Below are 16346 nucleotides of genomic sequence, written 5' to 3'. Positions count from 1 at the left end.
GGGGGGGGGGGGGGGGGGGGGGGGGGGGGGGGGGGGGGGGGGGGGGGGGGGGGGGGGGGGGGGGGGGGGGGGGGGGGGGGGGGGGGGGGGGGGGGGGGGGGGGGGGGGGGGGGGGGGGGCTGGGCTCTGCATTTTAATTTAATTTTAAATAAAGCTTTTAAAACATTTTTAAAACCTTATTTATTTTACATACAACAATAGTTTAGTTATATATTCTAGACTTATAGAAAGAGATCTTGTAAAACCGTTAAAATGTATTACTGGCACGTGAAACCTTAAATCAGAGTGAATAAATGAAGACTCAGCACACCACTTCTGAAAGGTTGCCAACCACTGCATTATTGTATTCCTATGAAGGGCTCCAGCAATCTAGGAAGGCTGCATATAGTTTGGAATATATGGTTACTCATTGTGATAGAAGTTATTGACTAGTTAGTCAGGGTGGCTCCTCACTGGAGAGCTGAGTGTGGAACAGTGGCTTGCCACATCGTGTTCAAGCCTGTTGTATTCACTTTCAAGGCCCCTCAGAACGCTATCCCCCCCCTACTTTCCTCTCCTTGTTATTTCATTTACGTGATTGTCAGCCGCTCACACAATGGGCAAGTCTACATTATGGGGTTAAGTCAACCTAAGTTACGCAACATCATTTACGTGAATCACGTAGCTGGAGTCAACGTAGCTTAAGTCGACTTATTGCGGTATCTACACTGCGCTAAGTTGACAGGAGAAACTCTCCCATTGACTTACCTTATGATTCTCGTTCCGGTGGAGTACTGGAGTTGACTGGAGAGCGATTGGCGGTCAATTTAACTGGTCTTCACTAGACCCGCTAAATCGACCTCCAGCGGATTGATGGCTGCAGCGTCAATCCCCCAGTAAGTGGAGACAAGCCCAATGTCTTTGCACCTTCTCACCCTCTGCACTCACATGGAATTCCTTCTTTTAAGCGTACTCCTCAAGACATGCAATTAGCAGTGGCTAGGTTAAGGGACAGATGATGATAGTTGTCAATTACTGTATATAGGTAGAATAATAAATAGCAAATATATCTATATCAGTGTTTCTCAAACTGGGGTCACCGCTTGTGTAGGGAAAGCCTCTGGCGGGCCGGGCCGGTTTGTTTACCTGCCCCGTCTGCAGGTCCGGCCGATCGCAGCTCCCACTGGCCACGGTTCGCTGCTCCAGGCCAATGGGAGCTGTTGGAAGCGGTATGGGCCGAGGGACGTACAGCGTCTAGCACAGTGCGGCCTTCATCGTAATTGGGCTCTTGTCATAGGAATATTAAATACTAATTCCATAACTAGCTGACTGATTTTAAAGTAAGTTAGTCTCTGCAAAAATGTTGTTAAATACCTGTCCTTTCCTCTGGGGGCTCTTCCAGTGGTTAGAAACCTCAAAATACAGTTGTGAGTACAGTAAGAGGTTGCCTCTGATTATTACTGTTGTTGTTTCATTTCATTGCAGTAGTGCTTAGGAGCCCTCGTCATGGACCAGGAACCTCCTCCCCCCGCCATTGTGCTAGATGCTGTAGAAACAGAAAACAAAAGGATGGACCCTGCTCAAAGAGCTTTGGATCTAAATGCACCATCAATTCAAAATCATCCGCCCAATAACAACAGTCATGAAAGCCATATCTACACTATGTCCTTCACCACACCCACATTGTATGCGCTTGGGAGTGTGGAGAAAACACCATAATTACTCTACATAGTAAAGTACAAACATAATATAAAAAATGGCCCTGATCCTGGTATTCCCAAAGCACCTGAAATTCCTGCCTCGTTTAGAGAGATCTGTTGTGGTAGGGTGTTGCACTCTTAGCTAGAGTCACCTTGGCTGGCTCCCTGTATATTGGTAACATGACTTTCATTTTTAATTTTTGCATTTAAGGGAGAGCTAATTTCTTGCTTTTAAATGAATCTTGTAGGCAGTGTCAGGAAATTCTTTGGCAAAGTTCCTGCCCAAACATTTCAAAATCAAACTGAAGTAATAACAATCTTCCTTGTTACTTGAAAGCGTAGCATTTTTTTGACAAGGAGTGCTTATAAAGTGATGTCTCCATTTATTGTGGGTTACTTTTTACTTTGTTCCTATAACTATCACATGACATTTCCTGTGCGGCAAGCATGTATGCATTATTAGGCTCTTTAAAAGAAATATCTGATATGAAAGGGACTCAGTAAATAAATAAGTACATTCCTATATAATCCCAAGTGCCCGTTGAATAGGTCATCCACTGGGACACTGAGCTATTCTGAGGAATATGTGGAAGGATGAAAAATTGCCATGAGAAGCCTTTTACTGTAAAATATATCCCATCACTTCTAAGTTTGATACTGCGTAACATTAAGGGCTGGTTTTCCGAATGCTGAACTCAAAGTTGTACCCACAAATAGGATGTACATGCACTTTTTCTGGGTAGAATTTAGGGCCCAAGGGTCAAATCCTGATCTCATCTACACTGTTGTAAATCCAGGGTAACTCCATGTACTTCATTGGACTTATGCTGCTATAAAACCAGAGTAATTGAGATTAGGTTTTGGCCTGAGTTCTTTAAATATTTTTGAAAACAGTGTCTGGCTGTGATGTGTTTCTATATAGATAAAGGTATTTGTTATAAAATGTGTTTGTGTGTGTGTGTGTGTGTGTGTGAGAGAGAGAGAGAGAGAGCTCTGTGATTTGGGAAAAGAGCAAAGGTTGCCCTAATATATTCCCTGTCTTGTGGTAGTTACGTGAACTTTTTCATTAGGTGTTTGAGATAATATAACTTCATAAATATCTGTTGCTTAGTTTCTGCCTCTGAAACATGTAAGTCCTTCAGTCTGGCTAACCTAAGGGTAAACATGTACATCATTTTTATTGGTAGTAATGAATTTCTTAGGGAAACTGATCTCAGGGAGTTGAGTGTGGAAGTCTTGGGGACGTGTAATGACCACTAAGAGGCTGTGTGGCAGAGAGAAACTAGCTGGAGGAAGCTGTTGTGTGGACTTAGCCAGGAGCTAGGCCACCCCAAACTGGGTATAAGTGAGATGCTGCTCTTCTCTGCTCTACTCAGAGGCTTAGTGCTTATAGGCTGCAGAGCTGCTGTTCAATTGAAACGTAAAATCATTTTCTATTGTAAACCTGCAAAAATTTCACTTGGGTTACTTCAGAAGGCGTAAGTCTCCTTTGAACGCTGGGTTGAAGCCATGATTGCATTGCAGAGGGAAGAGTCTAAAGCATCCTTGTGACAAAGGCCAAACAGTGGTCGGCCTGGTAAGTATTTGAACAATGCCACACCACATAACCAGCACAGCCTTTTATTTTGGTATTAATTGTCTCCTAACTTGTTATAATTCCTGTTTCCATAAATCAGCCCCCATGCCAGCTTTTTTTCTCAGTGGCATTTATTGTGGATACCTTCTGTTGTACAACATTGTCTCCCACGCTAGGTTGAAGCAGCATTTTTTAGTAGCAGCGCCTGGAATGAATCACATGAAGTCCCATGAAAATAAGGGCCCGTCCATTTTTCATCCCATTGGGTTACGTTTAAAAAGATTTGCTGTTCTGGAAGAATAGCAACTGCTCAAGCCTTTTTGGTGCACGAGATGACAACCCCCATCTTTCCCCACCAGAAGAGAAAGTGCCATCTTAGCTTTTATCAGGAATCAATAACATGAGTGAAACCAGGGCTTGCAAATGCCCAAAGCATGTTTCTGTGAGGAAACGGCAGGGTATAACTGTGTGCATCCATGGGTTAACAGTGTTACTTGCTTTTGTGCATCGCTTGATATGTTCCTAATAATCACATTCATGTTTAAATTACAGAATGAGGCTGATCGAGATGTGGAGGAGTATTTGTCCAGTAACAGACCCAGCTGGTGGGTTATATCATCTCCCGTAAAAGAGACTTCTGTTGTCTTGTTTATACAACACAAAAGAAAACCTGATGGGGGGGGAGAAATTGCCTATGAAAATAACAGTCTTGATAAACACTTGGGAGAGTTGATCAAATATTATTGATTAAGCTGTTAGGCCGTGGAATAGAGACTCTGGAATGAGGAAGCTAAAGTGTTTTGATGTACATAATACCAGTAAAATAAATTGATTGCCCTCAGTACTTAAAAGTGCAATCATCATACTATTATACAGGAAGCATTAACTCTGACTTGAATTCATATTCTGAAACTCATATGCAATTTGTATATCTCCCAATGGGTATTGAACTCACATTGGAAACTTAAGCTAACCCCTGTCATTACCAACAACTCTTCCTACCCCTTTCTGCCCTGTGTTCTGACATTTCCTTTATCACAATTTCAAGCAGCTTTGAAATGTTTCCTTTTCTATGAAAATAAGAGCAATGGGGGGGGGGGGGTCTTATAGCAATTGTCTTTTGAAAGGAGTTTTTAGGATTTTCACTCCTAGCTATGAAAGTAATTGACAACAAACACTCTTAAGATGCCTGAAAAACCATCAGTTTTTTAATGCTAACTTACGGTTTTGTAAAAAGTGACAAAGAGTCCTCTGGCACCTTATAGACAGACAGACATATTGGAGCATAAGCTTTCGTGGGTGAATACCCACTTCGTCAGAAGAAGTGGTTATTCACCCACGAAAGCTTATGCTCCAATACGTCTGTTAGTCTATAAGGTACCACAGGACTCTTTGTCACTTTTTACAGATCCAGAATAACATGGCTATCCCTCTGATACTTTACTATTTTGTGTTCATTATGGGCACACTCCAAGCCATTTGAAGTCAGTGGAATGATTCCCATTGATATTTAAATAGCTTTTGGATCAGGCTCTATATACAGAGAATCATTCTTATTTTTTGTAAACTTACTAATGAATTAGCTAAATCTTTTTTAAAAGTAGAAAGTATCAAGTGGAAACAATATTGAAAATGTCACTGAACAATAACTCTCAATATGTTTCAGCAATATACATCATTCTGTTTTTATGTTTTGTAAACTTCTTGTAGAAATTCATAATATGGAGTATAATGGTAGTAAATAAGTGAATCTACTTGAAATATCTTGGTATTAAGCTAGGGATAAAAACAGATTTGTACAAAAAATCTGCTTGTTTTCAGGGGTGCTGGAACAATTTGTGTAGTGGGGCTGCTGAGAGGCATTGAACCAAACTGTAAAGCCTGTACACATTGGAAACCACTTCGTCCAACACCTATGCTTGTTTTTTTTAGAAAATAAGACAAATCAAGAAGGAAACCAACTACTGTACACACACACACTCATAATTCCCTAGTAGCTGTAGCTAAGAAAGTTTGTGTTAGTTGGTCTGTGTAGTGAATGGGAATGCATTTAAGCTGCTGGTGGACAGGATGTGCAAACCTGGGGCAGAGGTCTTGAAGACCCCTGCTTCATTCATAGATTCCAAGGTCAGAAGGGACTATTGTGATCATCTGGTCTGACCTTCTGTCCAGCACAGGCCAAAGAACTCCCCCAGAATAGTTCCTAGAGCAGATCTTTTAGAAAAACATCCAATCTTGATTTTACAGGTTGTCAGCATGGTCGAATCCACCACAACCCTTGGTAAATTGTTCCAGGAGTTAATAAGACACACTGTTAAAATTTGTATCTTATTTCCAGTTTGAATTTGTCTAGCTTCAGTATCCAGCCAATGGATCATATTATACTTTTCTCTGCTAGATTAAAGAGCCTATTATTAAATATTTCCTCCCAGTGTAGGTACTTGTAGACTAATCAAGCACACCCCCCCAGCTTCTCTTTGATAAACTAAATAGATTGACCTCCTTGAGTCTATCACTATAAGGCAGGTTTTCTAATCCTTTAATCATTCTCATGGCTTTTCTCTGAAACTTCTCCAGTTTTTCAACATCCTTCTTGAAGTGTGGAATCAGAACTGGACACAGTGTTCCAGCAGCAGTTGTACCAGTGCCAAATACAGAGGTACAATAACCTCTGTGCTCCTACTTGAGATTCTCCTGTTGCCCTTTTGTCCACAGCGTACCACTGGACACTCTTGTTATCCACTATGACCCCCAAATCTTTTTCAGAGTCACGGCTTCCCAGGACAGTCCCCCATCTTGTAAGCCAAGCCTATGCATTCTTTGTTCCTAAATGCGTATATTAACATTTAGCTGTATTAAAACACGCATTGCTTGCTTGTGCTCAGCTTGCCATGTGATCCAAATCGCTCTGTATCAGTGACCTGCCCTCTTTATTACTTACCTCTCCCCTAATTTTTGTAGTGATGATTTTGTTTTGTTTACAGCAACATTTTGAGATCTATCAGTTAGCCAGCTTTTAATCCATTTAATGTGTGCCATGGTAATTTATATCATTCTAGTTTTTAATCAAAATGTCAGTTACATCATGACTATTACCTTTATCAGCCAAACTTTAATCTCATCAAAAAAAGTTATCAAGTTATTCTGACAGGATCAATTTTTCATAAAACCCATATTGATTGGCATTAGTTATATTACCATCCTTTAATTCTTTATTAATTGAGTTCCGTATCAGTCTCTCCAGTATCTGGCTGGGGATCGATGTCAGACGTACAGGCATATAATTACCCAGATCATCCCATTTACCCTTTTAAAATATTGGCACAATATTAGCTTTCTTCCAGTCTTCTGTAATTTCCCCTATACTCCATGTTACCTAGACCTGCTGAATTAAAAATGTCTAACTTTAACTTTAGCAGCTGCTATTTACCATCTTCCTGAGATACCAGTGTAATGGAAAGCGTGTTATCATATGATATGACTATATCATCTGTTTCCCCATGCACTCTTCCCCCCCCCCCAATACAGAACAGGGATATTTATTATGGGGGGAGGGATAGCTCAGTGGTTTGAGCATTGGCCTGCTAAACCCAGGGTCATGAGTTCAATCCTTGAGGGGACCATTTACAGAACTAGGGTAAAAATCTATCTGGGGATTGGTCCTGCTTTGAGCAGGGGGTTGGACTAGATGACCTCCTGAGATCCCATCCAACCCTGATATTTTGTGATTCTATGATTGAATACTTCTACCTGTTCTGCATTGTCATTGATAATTCTAGCATCTAATAGTGGACCAATACCATAATTAGGACTCTTTTTGTTCCTAATATGCTTAATAAGAAGGTGGTTTTGTCCTTAACTCTGCTGGCTATAAATTTCTCCTAGTGTCCCTTTTGCTTTCCTGATCAATTTTCTACAATTCTTAGCTTTTTGATTTATATTCATTACTATCAACTTATATTTTCTTTCATTTGTTATGTTTAAATATATTAATTTTTTTATAATTGCTTTCACCTCCGCTCTAAACCAGGTAATTTCTTTAACCAATACCGCCTTTTCTTAATTGCAGCTTGTGGGGCATCTAGTTAAGGGTTCTTAAACAGTTCCCAATTATCATACATATTTTTCTGATTAAATTCTTCCTCGCAACTGATTTGACCCATAATTGTTTTCAACTTTGTGAAATCGGCCCTTTTAAAACACCAAGTATATAAATCATTGGTCTGGACTTTGTTGTGTTTGCACTTTATAAATGGGATCAAGTCATGATCACTTGTACCTAAACCACTGTTAATTTTTAGTTCTGTGATGAGTTCCTCTTTATCGGTTAAGATGAAGTCTAATACAGAATTCCCTTGTGTTGGATGCAACACTTTAGTTAGGAAATAGTGATTTATAACATTTAGAAATGCCAAAGATGTTCCCCAGGAATATGAAGTTTGGACAGTGTGCAGCAAATGAGACTCTGGTCAGCTGTTCGGCTGTGTGTGTGTGTTCTCTGTGCATGCTGTACTGACTCTGGCAAGATAGCCCGTACAGCAGGCTCTAATTGAACTGCCCAATAAATCCACAGACTCGGTTTTCTGCGAAGGAACTTGGTCAGGTTTATTGCCGACAAAGCACGGTGCTAATGCCCCGGCTCAATGGTTACAGATACACTAACACATGTATGCTCGTGACAATGGGCCAGCTCAGTGAATGGCGGGACTTTCCATTCTCCCTCAGCCAGACAAAGACACTCCCTCTGAGATACATCTTTATACACAGATACAAACAAATTATGTATTACCCCATTTGTATCTAGGTGCCACCCTCTGATGTATTTGGGTGCCACCCATTACCTTGTACATGTTGGTTCGATCAAAATATCTCTATATGTTATGCTGTCATCCTGACCTTATCTTTAAGCAGGGTCAGTGAGTTCCTGTTATCTTTGGGGAATGTGTTTGGTATCGAGGTGTTTTGGTACTGTTTTCTGGCATGTGTTTGCTTATATATTCTTACGCCTAGCACTACGTAGGAAATAGAGTTTCTGCAATATTAGCCCTGTTCTTGCCAGATTCTGTGAGCAGGGCCTGCCTCTTGCTCACAACTTAACTTTGCTTTATATTAGCAAGTTATGACCATTACTTCAGCTCAGGCCTCTGATACAAGGGCTTATATTTCAGGCTCTCTTCCTGCTACAGAGACAACCAGTAACTATTGAATAGTGAGGATAAAAATGTTTAAAACCTGTCTCATTCACTGTGCATTGTGTTACATGCACACAGAATGAAGCAGAGAAGGCACATGAAAAAAACGAAGTATGTGCTCATGTAATTGCAGACTGTACTGTAATATATGTGCATGAAGAGGCAGAGTTAATGTCTTTCAAACAACCTTAACTTTGCTTTGCAACCTCTTTATCATACTCTTTGTATGGGTGTATGTATGTACTTAAGCAATCTTAATTCATTCTTAATTGTTTTATATAGGAATATATAACTACAGTAATGAACTGGTCAGTGTTTATGTGTACCATTGTTTGCTCCTTGTACTATTTTACCATTCTAGACTTTGCAAAACTTGATACTTGCCCACCATATCATTACACATAAAGCAATAGCATCTGTTCCCACCTCAAATACTGGAGCAAAAAGATGTAGCATGCCTTGGAAGTTAATAAGTCTGGGCTCTGGTGGACAAGCAGTGATTATCATCTGTAGTCACTGTGTGTCTGTCGTTCATCCTGTCTTGTATTATCCTGTTTGGGGTTTTGTGGGTATTTTCTTTTTGTTTATGTCACAGTGATTATTATTTTTGATGGGGGAGAGGGGTGTATGCTTGGGATTGGTGATTTCCTATTTTTTATAATCCAGTAACATATAGTCCAGTGGCAAGTCCTCCCAAAGTGTAATATATCACAGAATCGCTATTAGACTAACGTTCTCTACTTCAGTTCTACCACATTTACTCGGCAGTGACTGCCACCATTACTTCTTAATAATGCAATTATTGAACACTTTTTTAAAAATAATGACATTTTCAGTGCTGATTTCTTATCTCCCCATTATTAATTATGATTAATTATTCTTTTCTCTTCTTTTGCCTTAGGATGAAAGAATGATGTGATGGAGGTGAATATGGGCTGCTGGTCAGGCACAAGACCCCCATTGTCTTGCCTCACCATCCTGCTTGTCAAGCTTTTGGCCTGCGTTTGCCAGGGGCTTCAAGGGACAATACCACTCGGCTTTCACTTTACGCATTCCATTTACAATGCTACAGTGTATGAGAACTCTGCAGCCAGGACCTATGTCAACAGTCCAAGTAGAATGGGTATTACATTGGCAGATCTTTCATGGGATATCAAATACAGGATAGTGTCTGGCGATGATGAAGGCTTTTTCAAAGCAGAAGAAGTCATAATTGCTGATTTCTGCTTTCTCAGAATAAGAACTAAAGGTGGGAATTCTGCTATATTAAACAGAGAAATCCAAGATAACTATTTATTGATAGTAAAAGGGTCTGTCAGAGGAGAGGACTTAGAAGCATGGACAAAAGTGAATATCCAGGTTTTGGATATGAATGATCTAAGACCTTTGTTTTCACCAACCACTTACTCTGTAACGATAGCAGAAAGCACTCCTTTAAGGACTAGTATTGCACAGGTGACAGCAACAGATGCAGATATTGGGTCCAATGGCGAATTCTATTACTACTTCAAAAACAAAGTTGATCTCTTTTCAGTTCACCCAACTAGCGGAGTTATCTCTTTAAGTGGCCGGTTAAACTATGATGAGAAAAACAGATATGACCTTGAAGTTCTGGCTGTGGATCGTGGGATGAAACTTTATGGAAACAATGGAGTAAGCAGCACTGCCAAGCTTTATGTTCATATTGAACGTATAAACGAACACGCCCCAACCATAAGTGTGGTAACCCACATACCCTTTCCATTAGACAAGGAGCCTACGTATGCTGTTATTAACATTGATGACCTAGATGAAGGAGCTAATGGGGAGATTGAATCTGTTTCCATCGTAGCTGGAGATCCCTTAGAACAGTTCTTTCTGGCTAAGGAGGGAAAATGGATTAATGAGTACAAAATCAAAGAGAGAAAACCCATTGACTGGGACAACTTCCCCTATGGTTACAATCTTACTCTCCAAGCAAAGGACAAAGGGTCTCCTCAGAAGTTTTCTGCAGTCAAACTGGTCCACATCGCTAGTCCCAAGAGAGAAAGTGTCCCAGTAAAATTTGAAAAGGAAGTTTATGATGTGTCAATCAGTGAATTTTCCCCTCCTGGAGTAGTGGTAGTTATAGTTAAGTTGGTGCCTGAACCACAGGGTGTGGAATATACAATATCTCCTAATCAGGATGCTGAATATTTTAAGATTAATCCCAGGACAGGTCTGATTATCACCGCTCACCCTTTGAAAATCATTGAGAAGGAACTCTATGAGTTAGAAGTAGTAAACAAAGGTGGTGATTTAAAAGCACAAGTTATTGTCAGGTTAGAAGATGCCAATGATCACACTCCAGAGTTCACACAGCCTTTGTACAGCTCCTTTGTCAATGAAAGTGTTCCTGTAGGAACCAGTGTTTTGTCAGTTTCAGCATTTGACAAGGACCGGGGAGAAAATGGATATATAACATACAGCATTGCCAGTCTGAATTCACTGCCCTTTTCTATAAACCAATTTACTGGTGTTATTAGCACCTCTGAAGAACTGGATTTTGAGTCTTCTCCAGAGAGCTACAGGTTCATTGTCAGAGCCTCCGATTGGGGTTCGCCGTACCGTCATGAAAGTGAGGTTAATGTCACTATATACATAGGCAATGTCAATGATAACAAGCCGTTGTTTGAGAAAGTGGCTTGTCAGGGAGTGATTTCATCTGACTTTCCCATTGGTGGTCACATCACTGCTGTATCTGCAATAGATATAGATGAGCTAGAACTAGTGAAATACAAAATAATCTCTGGAAATGATCTTGGGATTTTTTATTTAAATCCTGACTCCGGTGTGCTGCAACTTAAAAAGTCCCTTGTTAATTCTGGTATAAAGAACAGCAATTTCGGCCTTAAGATCACAGCTACAGATGGAGAGAATTTTGCTGATGCCATGTTCATTAACATTTCAGTAGTACATGGGAAAGTGTCTTCAAAGACCTTTAGTTGTAGAGAGACTAGAGTTGCTCAGAAGCTGGCAGAGAAATTGCTCAAGAAGGCAAAAGCAAACGTGAAGCTGAATTTGGAAGATGGCTTCCTTGATTTTTATTCGATTAACAGACAAGCTCCACACTTTGATAAATCCTTTCCCTCTGATGTAGCGGTTAGAGAGGACCTTCCAGTTGGTGCTAGCATCCTGAAAATAAAAGCCTATGATGCGGACTCTGGATTTAATGGGAAGGTTGTCTATACAATTTCTGATGGTAATACAGATAGTTGCTTTAACATTGACATGGAAACAGGGCTTCTTAAAGTTCTTATGCCCTTGGACCGAGAGAAAACAGAGCTATATCTCCTTAACATTACAATTTATGATTTAGGTAATCCCCAGAAATCTACATGGAGACTATTGACTGTAACTGTAGAGGATGCAAATGATAACAGTCCTGTTTTTTTACAGGATAGTTACTCAGTTAATATTTTAGAAAGCATGAGTATTGGTACAGAAATGATCCAAGTAGAAGCTAGAGATAAAGATCTAGGATCTAGCGGTGAAGTGACTTACTCAGTATTGACAGACACACAGCAGTTTGCCATCAATAGTTCAACTGGAGTAGTTTATGTGGCTGACCAACTAGACAGGGAATCAAAAGCAAACTATACACTAAAGATAGAGGCCAGGGACAAAGCTGAGATTGGCCATCAGCAATTTTCTGTTGTTCCTCTGAAGGTTTTTTTGGATGATGTGAATGATTGTTCTCCAGCTTTCATTCCATCTAGCTACAGTGTGAAGGTCCTTGAAGATCTGCCAGTTGGCACTGTAATAGCCTGGCTAGAAACTCACGACCCAGATCTTGGTTTGGGAGGTCAAGTGCGTTACTCTTTGGTGAACGATTACAATGGACGATTTGAAATAGACAAAGCTAGCGGCACTATCCGCTTGAACAAAGAACTCGATTACGAGAAACAGCAGTTCTATAACTTGACTGTGCGTGCAAAAGACAAAGGACGTCCAGTTTCCCTCTCTTCCGTTTCTTTTGTAGAGGTTGAAGTGGTGGATGTTAATGAAAATCTCTACACTCCTTATTTCCCTGACTTTGCAGTCATTGGAACTGTAAAGGAAAACTCCCGCACTGGAACAAGTGTATTGCAAGTGACAGCTCGGGATGAAGACTCTGGAAGGGATGGGGAGATCCAGTATTCCATCAGGGATGGCAGTGGCCTTGGAAGATTTAGCATAGATGAAGAAACTGGTAAGTTTAGAATATTACTTAATTTATTTTATTTACTTTAACCTTCATAGAAGTTTTTACAAAAGGAAAGCATGTGGATAATCATTTCACTTCATAATGTAACATAAGTTCAGTTCTTGATAATAGGCAAGATAAAGTTATAAATATTTCAGGCATAGATATAACAAGAGTTTATTACTTGGATATATCCATCACGCGGTGAGTGTGAAATAATACACATTACTTTGCAGTCGCCATACAGTTCCACTGAAAAGCAATGCGGGGATTCCATTACAGCTACCATATTATCTGTTGATAACTATAAATTACTCAGGTCACTGCTGCAGACTGTCACTGCACTCTTGACCTTGACTAAAGGTTGAACCCAATAACGTAAATGAGGAGTGTGAAATAGGTTTGGGGATGAAAGAATTCCTGTTTCTCTGGTATTACTCATAATGCTGGCATGCTGTTGTTTTTCATTCGCATTCAGCAGTTTGAAACAATATGTCACGCTGTATCATATGCTTCGAGATAATGCACAATTCAGTTTGTGCTAATATTGATTCTCTTCATAAGAATAAAATTGCAAACATGCACAATAGAAAACAATATTTGAATGCTGATTAAGAAGTTTGTTTTTTAAAGATTTTAACTGCAAAGCCACCAGCATTATAAAACATAAAAATCAAGCAGGAGAAGCTGTGTAGTAAAACACAGTTTAGGAGCTGGCTGTTTAAGTATCTAATAGCTGTTGGCAGTAATGGTGCAGCTGTGATACTAGATTAAGTGTGGAAATTAGAAAACATTAGTTTGCATTTTAAGAAATTACATTAAATATGTTGGGTTTGCTGTGGTTTAAGTCGACCATGTGTTTCTTTTTCTAAAGCTTTTAATTTCGAACATGGTATTAAAGCATTAGATTAAAAATGTATGTTTTGGCTAATTCAAACTGTTTAATCAAATATCAAAATTCTAAACTGAACGTTATGAAAAACAGATGGTGGGTCTAATATGAAATAAAAGCATTGAAAACATCTCAAACCTATTTGAGCTACAGTCTATATACTGCAGTTGGGCACAAACAATGTATTTATAGCCGTCTGGCCAAAAAATGCAAACTTGGGTGCCCGAAGCAATATTCAAGGCTGTCATTAAAAGTGGTCTCTTTATAAGTGCTGAGCTCCCCAACTGAAGATAATGGGAGCTGTAGGTGCTTGGGCTACATTGATTTAGTTAAATGATTATGGGTTTAGAAACACAGTTTTAGGTTGGCAGGTTTGAAAATGATTCATAGACTCATAGACTCATAGACTTTAAGGTCAGAAGGGACCATTATGATCATCTGGTCTGACCCCCTGCATGCTGCAGGCCATAAAACCGTCCCTACCCCTTCCCTGGACTCTGCTGTTGAAGTCCCCAATCCTGTTTTAGGTGACCTCAATCGGCAGAAACCCTCCTGCTAGAGATCCCTGCCCTATGTTGCGGAGGAAGGCGAAAAACCTCCAGAGGCTCAGCCAATCTGCCCTGGAGGAAAATTCCTTCCCGACCCCAAATATGGCGATCAGTAAGACCCCGAGCATATAGGCAAGAGTCTCCAGCCTGACCCCTGTCAGCCATTATACAATTTACCTACCATTGCTTGGTTTTCCTTGACTACTATGTTTTACCATTAAACCATTCCCTCCATAAATTTATCTAACTTAATCTTAAAACCAGACAGGTCCGTCGCCCCCACCGTTTCCCTCGGAAGGCCGTTCCAATATTTCACCCCTCTGACGGTCAGAAACCTTCGTCTAATTTCAAGCCTGAACCTCCCCACGGCCAGTTTATATCCATTCGTTCTCGTATCCACATTAGTACTAAGCTGGAATAATTCTTCTCCCTCCCTCGTATTAATCCCTCTAATATATTTAAAGATAGCAATCATATCCCCCCTCAGCCTTCGCTTTGTCAGACTAAACAACCCAAGCTCCTCTAGTCTCTTTTCATACGACAGGTTTTCCATTCCTCTGATCATCCTAGTGGCCCTTCTCTGCACCCGTTCCAGTTTGAGTTCATCTTTTTTAAACATGGGAGACCAGAACTGCACACAGTACTCCAAATGAGGTCTCACCAGCGCCTTGTACAACGGAAGCAGGACCTCCTTATCCCTACTAGATATACCTCGCCTAATGCATCCCAAGACAGCATTGGCTTTTTTCACCGCCACGTCGCATTGTCGACTCATAGTCATCCTGCGGTCCACTAGGACCCCTAGGTCCTTCTCCTCTTCCGTTACTTCTAACCAATGCGTCCCCATCTTGTAACTAAAATTTTTATTAGTCATCCCCAAATGCATCACCTTACACTTTTTACTATTAAATTTCATCCTATTCCTGATACTCCAATTCACAAGCTCGTTCAAGTCTCCCTGCAGGATATCCCTATCCTCCTCCGAATTTACAATGCCTCCCACCTTCGTATCATCCGCAAACTTTATCAGCCCACTCCTGCAATCGGTTCCGAGGTCAGTTATAAATAGATTAAATAAAATGGGTCCCAAAACCGAACCTTGAGGCACTCCACTAGTAACCTCCCTCCAACCCGACAGTTCACCCTTTAATACGACCCGCTGCATTCTCCCCATTAACCAATTCCTTATCCACCTCTGGATTTTCATATCGATCCCCATGTTTTTCAGTTTAACCAATAATTCCTCATGGGGTACAGTATCAAACGCTTTACTGAAATCCAGGTATATTAGGTCCACCGCATTTCCCTTATCTAATAAATCCGTTACTTTCTCAAAGAAGGAGATCAGATTCGTTTGGCACGATCTGCCCTTCGTAAAACCATGTTGTAATTTATCGCAATTGCCACTAACCTCCAGGTCCTCAACTAGTTTCTCTTTCAGAATTTTCTCTAACACCTTGCACACTACAGATGTTAAACTTACAGGCCTGTAGTTACCCGGATCACTTTTTTTCCCTTTCTTGAAAATAGGAACCACATTAGCTATTCTCCAGTCTAACGGGACCACCCCCGAGTTTACAGATTCATTAAATATTATCGCTAATGGGCCTGCTATTTCCCGCGCCAATTCCTTCAATATTCTCGGATGAAGATCGTCCTGTCCTCCCGACTTAGCCCCATTAAGGCATTCAAGTTTAGTTTCTACCTCGGATACGGTAATCCCCCATCTTGAATGCCCCTCTGTAGTGGTGCTAGTATCCCTAATACCTTCATTGGCCTCATTAAACACCGATGCAAAATATTCATTGAGATATTGCGCCATGCCTAGATTGTCTTTAATCTCCTCTCCGGCAATAGTCTTCAGCGGTCCCACTTCTTCTTTCTTTGCTTTCTTCCTATTTATATGGCTGTAAAACCTCTTACTATTGCTTTTAATTCCCCTTGCTAGGTCCAACTCTACACGGCCTTTGGCCTTTCTCACTCTATCTCTACATTCTCTGACTTCGCTAAGGTAAGTTTCTTTACTAATCCCTCCCCTCTTCCACTCTTTGTACGCTTTCTGTTTTTTCCTAATCGCCCCTTTGAGTCGGTCGCTCATCCAGCTCGGTCTAAATCTCCTGCTTTGTAATCTTTTTCCCTTTTTTGGAATGCAGGCCTCCGACAGCTCATGCATCTTTAACTTGAAGTAATCCCAGGCTTCTTCTGCCTTTAGATCTATTAATACGTCTGCCCAATCCACTTCCCTTACCAGTCCC

The 16346-nt window shown here is 40.6% G+C and overlaps 1 protein-coding gene across 1 annotated transcript in view; it reads left to right on the top strand.

Moving 5' to 3' along the window:
• Positions 1-12698, top strand: part of LOC117881722 (protocadherin Fat 3-like) — a 127009-nt gene extending 114311 nt beyond the window's left edge. The window contains exon 2 of the mRNA XM_034779360.1: positions 9349-12698. Within this exon, the coding sequence (XP_034635251.1) occupies positions 9366-12698 (3333 nt within the window). The 5' untranslated portion in view covers positions 9349-9365. The remainder of the gene's footprint in view (positions 1-9348) is intronic.
• The last annotated feature ends 3648 nt before the right edge of the window (positions 12699-16346 follow it).

Source organism: Trachemys scripta, chromosome 1 (genome assembly GCF_013100865.1).
Source record: "Trachemys scripta elegans isolate TJP31775 chromosome 1, CAS_Tse_1.0, whole genome shotgun sequence".
In the NCBI taxonomy this organism is placed as follows: domain Eukaryota; kingdom Metazoa; phylum Chordata; order Testudines; family Emydidae; genus Trachemys; species Trachemys scripta.
The sequence above is the reverse complement of the archived record's forward strand: the minus strand, read 5'-3'. Positions and strand labels throughout refer to the sequence as shown.